The sequence below is a fragment of the Toxotes jaculatrix genome, chromosome 21 (assembly GCF_017976425.1).
Source record: "Toxotes jaculatrix isolate fToxJac2 chromosome 21, fToxJac2.pri, whole genome shotgun sequence".
In the NCBI taxonomy this organism is placed as follows: domain Eukaryota; kingdom Metazoa; phylum Chordata; class Actinopteri; family Toxotidae; genus Toxotes; species Toxotes jaculatrix.
In genome coordinates, this window is record NC_054414.1 from 12,008,103 (window position 1) to 12,018,404 (window position 10,302).

Below are 10,302 nucleotides of genomic sequence, written 5' to 3' on the forward strand. Positions count from 1 at the left end.
GACAAACCAGCTCTGAGCCCCAAACTAATTCCACAAATGTGTGTTTGTTTATGTCTCTGAGAGTGTTCCCTTATGGTTAAAGACACAATTCAGTGCGGAAGCGTGGATGTGAAGATAACAACAGCAGGCTATAGACAAGGCCATGGTGCGACCGTCCTCTCCGTGTGACAACTTCTTCTTCTTGAGTTCTGAAAAGTCACACACACTCTTCCACAGTTTTTGTCGTGGCACCCCCCAGGAGTCTCTCTGAATAGCACCTGGAGGTCCCCCCTCTTCGAAGGAGCAACCGATCTGCAGCGTGGATGCTGCAGACTGGGGAGGAGGAGGTGCGGAAAAAGCAGATGAGGAGGACGAGGAGAGCGCTGTTGTTCCGTCAAAACTCCAGTCTTGTCTGGCTCCGTCAGTGTATTGTTGAAAACGGGAGCGCCGGGCTGCATTCCGCTGAAGTTGCTGCCCCATCCATCACCCAAAAACCTGTCAGCAAAAAACATATATAAATTAAAAAAAAAAAAAAACCTTTTTGGGATTGTTTGATTTTATGAAAAGCGAGGGATAAGAAGGTGAAACTGCGAGTGTCCGAGCGAGCGAATGGAGAAGCACAAAGGTAAGAGGAGGATGTTTTTTTTATGTGTGTTTTCTAACTTTGTGTCAATAACATGAGGAACAAGGCTGCTGAATTATCGAGTGTCACTGCTGACAATGCATCTATATGAACTGCTTTACAACAGAATAGTATGTGGTGAAACTTACACCAATCCCGACGACTTCTTTTGACATACGACTCTTCATATGACATTTACTGTTTTTGGCTGCATTCGAGCCATTCGCATGTTGCCAGCGGCCAGAATCTAAGGTTTTGGGACAACACCAAAGTAATGTCTGATAAGTTTATTTTAGTTCTGCTCGGTCTGTGCTGTAAGGGAACATTGTTTGACATACTGGCTTGAGTTTTGGTCATCTGGCCCCTAATAATGATTATTAAAATGGTGAGTTAGGTGAGTTAGGTAGCTCACTTAAAATAGATAGACTGTCTTGTCAGACTGGTGAGCTGCCTGTGCACAGCGAGTGCTCAGATTCATCGGACTGAAACTACTTGAATGAGGTGAATGCACCTTGTTTCATCAAGGATTATTAAGATGTGTGGCTTCTCCCGCTAAACCGCCTCTCCTCCAAGTGGGCTCTGTAAAGTAGTTTATACTCTGGCCGCTGATGATTTCCAAGAGCAGCAACATTGTTCCCAGGGCATTCCTCAAATTCCTGTGGCTATTTTGTCCATGAGGGATGAGCAAGGCCATGTAATACTTAATGACTGACATAAACAAAGAGTTTGAGCCCAAATGTTGAAATTAGAAGAATGAATGAGCCAGGAGTTTCACCTCACCTTCATGTCTGAACATAAAAAAAAAACCCTTTTGCACAGAGACTAGTTACAGGGGAGGTTACTTATCTTTGGAGCTCAGAGCTGATATGAGAAACATGACTGTGGACTATCAGATCTGAACTTTGCACTCTATGAACCCCCTCAGCGTCACTGGTGTAGGTGAGGCAACTGGGTGAAGCAGCTGACTGGATTGGAAACAATAGCCATAGTCAAACTGCAGTGGAATCTCTACAATTTGAAAGACGGCAGTCTTGCTGCAACATTCCCGTTCTCCAGCTGACTGGACAGTCCAGTCTCTTTACTCCCACACTCCGTCAGAGTAAACAGTCGGTGGAGGTGTTTGGGGTACAGTTTTTCCTGTGAGGGGGTTTCATTAGCAGTGGGCGGGTCTCTGTTAAGTTCATTCATTTGGTCATTCATCTGTCAGTCACATGCATAGTTGCAACAATTAACTGATCAGACAATCATTTTGATAATTTATTGATTAATTGTTTGAGTCCAGCTTTCACAGATGTGCTTTCTTGTGTTATATATCATTGTAAATTGAATATCTCTGAGATTATTTTGTTGTTTGGACAAAACAAGTGATCTGAAGTGATCTGATGATTTCAGATCATCATGTGGAGTATCTCAGTACACATGGTGTATCTCACTGCCATGTTACTTTATTTATGAGATTAGACTGATTGTCCACAAGGGGAGCTATACTGTTCAGCTGATTGTATCTCAAATACCTCTGACTGGCACAGAAGAAACTAGGAGGGGTTTGTTTCCCATCAATTGATCAGACTTCCCAAGTCACCCAAGGGAATGGTTTAAGTCAAAGACATTTTCAAAGATGCTTTCAGGGCAGATAGGAGGAAAACATGAGCAATGAGGACGTCATTAGAGAAGAGGAAGAGCTGAAGGCAGATCATGAGATGCAGGGCAAGAAATCTGCATCTGGTAGTAACAGAGTGCAGAGACTGAGCTGGTGTGCAGGGCTGAAATAAGGACTGGAGTGTACTCTTTTGGCAACTGTATGCAGCAGCACCAGGACACTGAATTAGATACTAGCAGCCAGAGGCAGTCAGTGGAGGGGGTACAGTAAAGGGAAACCTGGGAAAATTCAGGGAGGCCAATGACAAGGAAAGGCATTGTTTAGTATTCTGGATATTCTCTGTGTTTTTCCAAACGTGACTCATGCAGGTTTAATTCCAGAGAAACACTTAAGCATCTCATGTTACTGATTCTCACACCTTTTGCCAGAGATGAGGATCAAATTAGTGAAACCACCTGGAGCTGTGTTTTGTTGGAATGACCTTTGGGCTGTGACGGGACATGTTTGAAAATCATTGTTGCAGTACAGGGCACAATTTGTGAACTTAGTCAAGTGATGATTGGTACACTATATACACTATATCTTCAAAGTACATTGCATTCATGTATATTCTGATAACATTAGCCTGTAAAAGAAACATTACCTATGTTCTATATTATGTACAGTTTTCCATTCCCATAATGGGAATGGAAGTATGTGTTTGTTTATTTTTTTGCAAGATGCTTTCCATTATTTATTATCTCCCTTTCCTTGTCAATCAGTGCCTTTCACATCATGGCCTTGCTTGTTTTGCTTTCCATGTTATTATGGAATCCACCAGTTTCTCGGGAAGCCATGTCTATGTTGAATTCGCTGTGCTGGCTTCACGCTCTTTGCAGCTGGGTTTCACCCAGAAAAGAGATCTGTGATGATCTATGATGATGGCTCCTTTTCTTGCCTCCAGCGTCAGCCGTCTTCTCCAACAATGATCTGATTCTGTGATCGCTGCCAAAATGAAATGTAAGAGAAATGGAGGCAGACTGACAGACGTGTTGATGGACATCTTTGAATCAGTGGATTATTCTGCTAAGAAACAAGCAACTACTGTACAGTTTAATCATTGACTGGCTTTGTCAGAAATGGAAGAGGATATTATTTTTTTCACAATAACATGTTTATGTGTGTTCTTTTATTAACCTGCGTATCCCAGTATCAGTTGAAAATTACACTTTTAAAGGCACTTTTCAGTGTAGCACAATGTGACGGAGTCAGTGGGTTTCACCTCCCATACGCTCAGCAGAGGCAGGCTTAGATGTAGGCCGTCAGGGCTGGCATGGGGTCTGCCGGTTCACTCGTATGTGTGTCATGGGCTGTACTTGCCAACGGGGAGCGAGTGGAGTGTGGGTAATTCAGGAAGCTGGACTGGGCTATAAAAATGATGAAAAGAAAGACGGTCTTCCTGCTCTGTGGCAGTGGGGTGCTCAGTGTGAGTTTGGCCCTTTTCGCCCTCTGGGTCTTGCTCTTGTTCATTTTCAACACATCAAACGTTGCTTTGTTTATTGGATACAGAAGCTCTGGATCAGACCTGTGTTTGTGTTTGTTTTTGTTTTTTTCTCACCAGGTATTCTTACGAAGGAATACGTTCTTAGAACAAGGGATCAGGAGCTCACAAACTTGTAATGGCACACATATGCACACTAGTTCTTACTCTCCCTGCAGCCACTTATCTGTGGGATAATAACTAAGCAGAGGAGCTTTTATGTGGGTGACTCTGAGGCGGCACTGCTAGTTAGTTTTCATTTGTCAGCAGCTGCTTCTAGTTTGTCTCTTTCTTTCTCATCAAGCCAACACTGTGGAGCCTTGCAAAGCTTCACTTTTACTTAGACATGAATCTATTTATCACTACACAGTACTGTACAGTATTACTGCGTGTTAATGCCCACACAGAGTGACATGCATATACCCATCACACACCTCAGAATATCTAGAGTATGATGCTTTTGACTGTTGGTTGGATCCTGTGGAGCGAGGAAGTAAAGAGAGGAAGATTGAAGGAGGGATGAAGGCAGGGTGCTGCATTAAGAGGAGGTGGAATCACACTGAGCCTCCTCTGCCTCAAGACTGACAGATTTTTCATCTCTGTGTGTACTTGTGAGAAAAAACTTATGGGAAGGAGGGAGTTTGTGGAGGTTTGTGCATTTTGGAACGACAAGTCTAGAGTCACAATGTTACTATGAGTTTTCTGCATGTAGCACAGCTCTGTACAGTTAGTGTTGTTTGGAAATAGACTTGTTTTGGGGGTAAAAAATATATTTAAGTCTACATTAGTTCATTTCTTGGCCACTTGCAGCACAAAATAGACAACACAACACTGACACATCTGACAGACACTGAGCAACAATAGAATTCATTTAGACTCATGTTTCTGTCACCTGGCACTTGTAATTGTAATACTGGTTTCCACCCAACTACAGTGATGAATGTCTGTCTCTTTAGCTCCTAACTGGTCTGCTATGGTCACTCGCAAGTTGCTAACTTTGTCTGCTGTATGGTGCTAAGCAGGTAGCACACTGTGGGTTTATCCAAGCTTTTTTGCTCAAAACCGCTGCCTGCCATTGAGAACTGTGAAACTCAACCAAAACAATAAAGCTGCTGGCTGTAAAACCAAAGCAATAAAAGGCTTAGACCTTTACGTAGAGCTGGGCACATCACTACAAGTGACACCTTTTACTTTGCAAATAGTCATTTGGTTGATTGTTAACGTAAAGCTGATAATTAGAGCAGCTTTAGAGATGTTAATTTGAACTTTCACTTTCCATTTGTGTCACCATTTTACATTATTGAAGAAAAGTAATTGACTCTTGTCCCACAGCTGTCTTATGTCTTATCTAATGTTTTTATCATTGTTAACATTCCAGTGTGTTTGAAAGGGTCGTCCAAATTGAGCCAGTAGTTGGCTTCATTATCTGAAAACATGATGATAAAAAATGTTGACAGCTAATGTATAAATATCAATACATCACATTAATATTAGACATTGCGCTTTGACAGTGGTATTTTTACACCATCTCTCCATCATATCTGCAGATGACTTAAATGATTTTGTTTCTGTGGACAAACACTCCTGCATTATGCTCCATTTTTATTCTGCTCTTTTTCTCACTTCCCTCATCTCTGACTGTAGTGCATACACACTCTCTTACACACACACACACATACATGCACACACACAAACTTCATGTCATCCTGCCTCTAAGTCAGAGTGTTAAACCTTCAGCTTTAGCCTCTATCTGCAGAGACTACAGTAACTTGCATTGCATGCTAATCAAGTAGAACTTGCTCAAGTAGTCCAGGGCCCCCTTCCTACAAAAAAACCCCAAAGATTTACTTGGATTTTAGAACCCATTAGCATGTCTCAGCAATAAAAACTGCCTGATTTCTCCAAGGGCCAAGCTGTAAGACTCAATATAAATGAGACAGCACAGATCTAAAGACGGACTGGGAAAAGGGGAAAAAAGTGCTGGGAAAGATAAAGCGTGAGATGAATAAAGGCAAGATTCAGTTGTCTTGGCAGTGGGACGATGAAAGAGGACAAAACTTGAAAAAGAGTGGAGTGGAACTGCACTTTATAAGTGACTCCTTCTTTACTGCTTCTGTCTTCAGTATTTGCACCTTTGTAAAAATTAACGCCTCAGTCTGTTGCACCAGTAAGGCTAGTGCTAATGTTTTAACGTTTGCTGTAACTCAGCCCACAGACTCTTTCTACTCTTTGTTACTTGCATTGTCTTAAGCCTATGCCTTCACCACTTCCTCTTATCATTTCCCTCATACGACATTGATTGCTCTGTTTTTTTCATGCTGTCTCCCATCTAATAATTAATAATAGTTTGAACCTGGTTAATATTTTTGCCACAGCGGCATGCCTCGAGCAGATTTTATAGGGAAATGTTATTTTTCATCTGTCAACAAAGAAAGAAAAAGAAAAACAAGCAAACCCAAAAGAAATGAATAATGAATAGACTATACTACATTAGTTTGTTAGGAGTTGTCAAGATAAGACTACAGGTTCTCATTTCAATCAAACAAATAAAGCATCTCAAAAAATGATGCAGTAAGCCACTGTAGTGTTAAAACCAGTGGATTCTGCTGAACTTTCAGCCATGACCAACCCGCTGAACAACCTCAAGCTGCTCATGGATCAAAATTTTCCCACAGTGTGAAACACTTCCTATCGTTAGTGTAAGAATTCAGCCATGACCTCCTCTCTGACCTCAACTGACCGCAAGACTGACAGAGATTTTTTTTTTTAAAGCACTTTAACATTTAAGATTGCCAAAGTTGTTTTTACATAATTTGTGCAATGCAGCAAAATAAGACATTTTTAATACTGTAATCTGAGTCTGTTTTGCTTCCACATTGTCAACGAATGAATGAGTTCTTGGACTTGGTGCTGCGGGTTTCTATCCTTTCAGCAAGTTCGTTTCTGATTTTATAGAACCAGAACCCACACGGCTCTGAGCACCAGCTCTGATAATCATGAAGTTAAACCATGTTGTATTTCACTCAGGTTGTCAGTCCCTCAGTGGAGTTTGTTGTGTTGTTGCATACATGTGGCTGCAGTGCCAATGACATTCTAACACGCCCTTGTGGTTTTCACAGAAAACTTTAAGACAGGAGCTTGTAGATACTGGTGACTGAACACAAGTCAAGCAGTCTGACAAAGGTATCCGCAGTCCATTACAATTAGGAATACACAGACCTGAATTTTAGAGAAGTGAAACAACTGCTGATCAGGAAGGGCCAGCTGCTCTGATCAAGGCTCAGAAATTCACCTGAAGCCCAGTGGGAACATAGACTCACACACCTCAGGCAGTTAGTCTGAAAAAGCAGTGAAAGAGTTGATTTATATCAGACCAGACCAACCATACCTGAACAGAGAGAGAAGAGAGAGGTCTGCTTCAGTTACTTGCAGTGCCATCGTGACATCTCTCCCAATGTAATTTCACACAGTGACATTTTGTCAACACACACGACTACCAGGCTACTCACATTTGATGTTAAGGGCCCTCGGCATGTGACTGAAAAGGCAAGTAATGAAATCAAAATGTCATCTAGACTAAAGAAGCAAATTTAATATACTTTCACTGAGTTACTTTAGATGACAAACTAGGAGACGTATTGTCTATAAGGCCACAGTGTACTCTAGGTAAAGACACAGCACTCACAGATGTACTGGAGCCACATTTTTTCTTTCCCTTCGTTTTAAAACTTACTAATTTTAGAAGAAACAATGTGCATTTACATGTAACGTTTAAACTCTTATCTTGCTTCTAACTTCAATTTATGCTTTTCATTTTCCCTTTACACTTTTGCCTCTTGGTCTACTTCTTTCCAAAGTTCCTTTAGTGCTGCTATCAGACACAGGCAGACATTTTTCTGAAGTCAGCGAGTTGACACTTTTTTTTTTTTTTTTTTAAATTCTGGTTTCTACGGCAATAACACCAAAACACAGCTTGGATTAATCCAGCCATGTCCACGCAGCCCCTGCCCCACAGCTGAACCCAGCATGCTGCAAGGAGACAGACCAGTGCCTGCCAATAGAGCTCGAACACCAATCAAACTGATATTTGATCCTGCATTCAGGCCCTTCCCCTCAAAGTTTGGTGTGTTAAAGTTAAGTGGTAGGGAAATAAAAATCAGCTCTGCTTCTGTCAGGGTTTTTCCTGTTTATTGAAGCAGAAGCACCTTGAACCTGTGACAATGTAAAAATCACACAGTCGCCCCCAAACATTTTACCACCGTGTTTGGTCACTGGTTGCTGTTCTTCTTATTGCCTCCACTTCCCCTTTAGGTGTAGTTGTAGCGCTGTCACTGTCAGCTACAGGATGACAAAAGGTAGGCTTGGTGCTTTGAATCATTTGACTTCAGTTGATTGGATCTACTATTCTTTGGTTTCTTTTAGAATGGAATTTTAAAAGTTAATTAAACAGTGAATCTCTTTTATATATCTTTAACTAAACCTGCTTAGATAAATATGTTCATACAAACCAGTGCTGTTTACCAACTCACAGAGATTAACTCTGTGATTGGTCATTTTTTTTTACAGGTGGCAGATATGTTTGAAAACTTAAACAACAATCAAAGTAAGCTAAAACTTTGCCTCAGTCTCCTCTACAGAGAACTGAACTGAAATCACATTCAAATAAACTGCCAATTAATCTAATGGTGATAGCTGTGGTAAACAAGTTTTATGAGTTTACAAAATGCTTGGTGCATGGTTCCAATTATTTAAGAAGTAACTGTAATTAGTCGTTTTTAACAGATTAAAAATGCATTTTTAAATGTACAAATCCTGGAGGGGGTGTTTGTGTGTGAATACAGCTGGTTAGGATCTATTGTGGTGTTTTACAATGCTCAGTGTGGTGTGCTGCTGGACATCTCATTGGTCGACTGCTTGGAGTGTCTCTGAGTCACAGAATTAGTCAAGAGAAACTGTCTGGCCTCAGGGGAGACGACAGTGCCACATCCATATTGGTGACGTGCTTTCCCTGCTGCCAAGTCCATCCATGTGATCGGTATCTGGAGAACAAATGTACTAAAGAGAAACACACTTTATGAAGTCACTGAATGAATGGATGAGTGGATGTGGAAGTGGATGGATGTGGGTGCACAGATGCATAGACATGCAGACAGACAGAACCTGTTACATAAAAGCTCAGTAGTGCAGCACTGACTTTTTACTGGATGTGAAGAAAACCTTGTGAGCACATCTGTGACTATTTTCAACATCTGCACCACATCCCAAAATATGACTGTGATTCAGAGAGTAAAGGAAGTGTCCCAAACAGACCTCAACCAGCAGCTCTAAGCCGGACAAGCATGAAGGCCATCTTACATTTCAGCTGCCTTTATTGCATCATCAGGCTGAAGCAATATTGTAATTTCTCATTTCATCTTGTTTTTGTTTTCTTTAACTCGCCACCCGTTTGAGTTTTTTTTTTCTCCCCTGATCAAAGTTATAAAATGCTTGAAAGCAGCAAAAATATTGCATCAGTGAGAAACTGGATATTTCCTGCAGCATGAATTGATATGCTGGGATTTGAGGAGTTGTTTTGAAAGTAGGACAGATGAAGGGAGGTGATGTATAGATGAGAGGAAACATGAAAGTTGAATTCAGAAAAAAAAAAGAGAAGTAGCAGTGCACACCAGTCATACGTAAAATAGAAAGAGATAGTGAAATAATAAAGATTTGGGGTTGTTTCTGCCATTTAGAGGATGTGGAACACATCCTCTAAATGGTTTAGTGAACATACAAAAACATGTAAAATTTCTCACAGTGACTTTCCCAAGTCACCAGAGAAATGTCTGACTTTGTACCAAAAACCAAAAAAAAGGAAAGCTGTCATATCCCTCTTACAAAGATTTTGACAAGGCACACTGAAGCTGCCACGGTGGCTTGTGCCCCAGTGGCCTTTTAACGCTCTCACATCTTTTGCTTTATCTTTTATTTTGCTTCTTATTCTATTTTGTCTCTTTTAAGGGTTGAATTGTGGTTCCAAACACCCACTATTTTTCTTGCGGTTTGAGAGAGAGAATACACTTGGAGGGAAAGCTAATTTGACTTCATGTCAAATTATATTCATGCATTTAACCTGGAATCAAGTCTGACTGAAATGAGAGGCCATGCCTGCCTCGTTAATTTGATTAGATGAGATGCTTGTGCTCCTCTCTGCTAAGATGTGGCCTGTCAGTGACGATGCAGGACCTCAAGCCTCTGACAACAGGAAATGTTGTCAGGTTGTTCAGCACAAGTTTGGTTCAAACTTAACAAGAAAATGGTGGGAAAGACTCAAGTCCAGTTCCTTCTCCTCTATAAATAAAAAGCCCGAAATCAGAAATGATTTTGAGTATAAGATGCACAAACTCATTCCTTTTGTGTGCACAGATAATATCATTTATTTTGTGATCTCGCTTGTCATAGGACAGACATGAAGTTTGCAGCTGTGCTAGATGGCTGTTAAAGATTGAAATGAAGTTACCATTTGTGGGCCAGATGCACAGATGGATGCAGAGATAGACTTGCATGCAAAGACATTCATAGCTTTTGTTGGTTATTTTTGGA

The 10,302-nt window shown here is 41.0% G+C and overlaps 1 protein-coding gene across 2 annotated transcripts in view; it reads left to right on the forward strand.

Moving 5' to 3' along the window:
• Window positions 1-227: 227 nt before the first annotated feature.
• Window positions 228-10,302, forward strand: part of afap1l2 (actin filament associated protein 1-like 2) — a 34,907-nt gene continuing 24,832 nt past the window's right edge. The window contains exon 1 of one of the 2 annotated variants that reach the window (XM_041066837.1): window positions 228-604. In XM_041066837.1, coding sequence (XP_040922771.1) covers window positions 589-604 — 16 coding nt within the window. In that variant the 5' untranslated portion in view covers window positions 228-588. Of the gene's footprint in view, window positions 605-8,053; window positions 8,076-10,302 lie in introns of those variants that run through there. The other variant, XM_041066838.1, reaches the window with a different exon arrangement.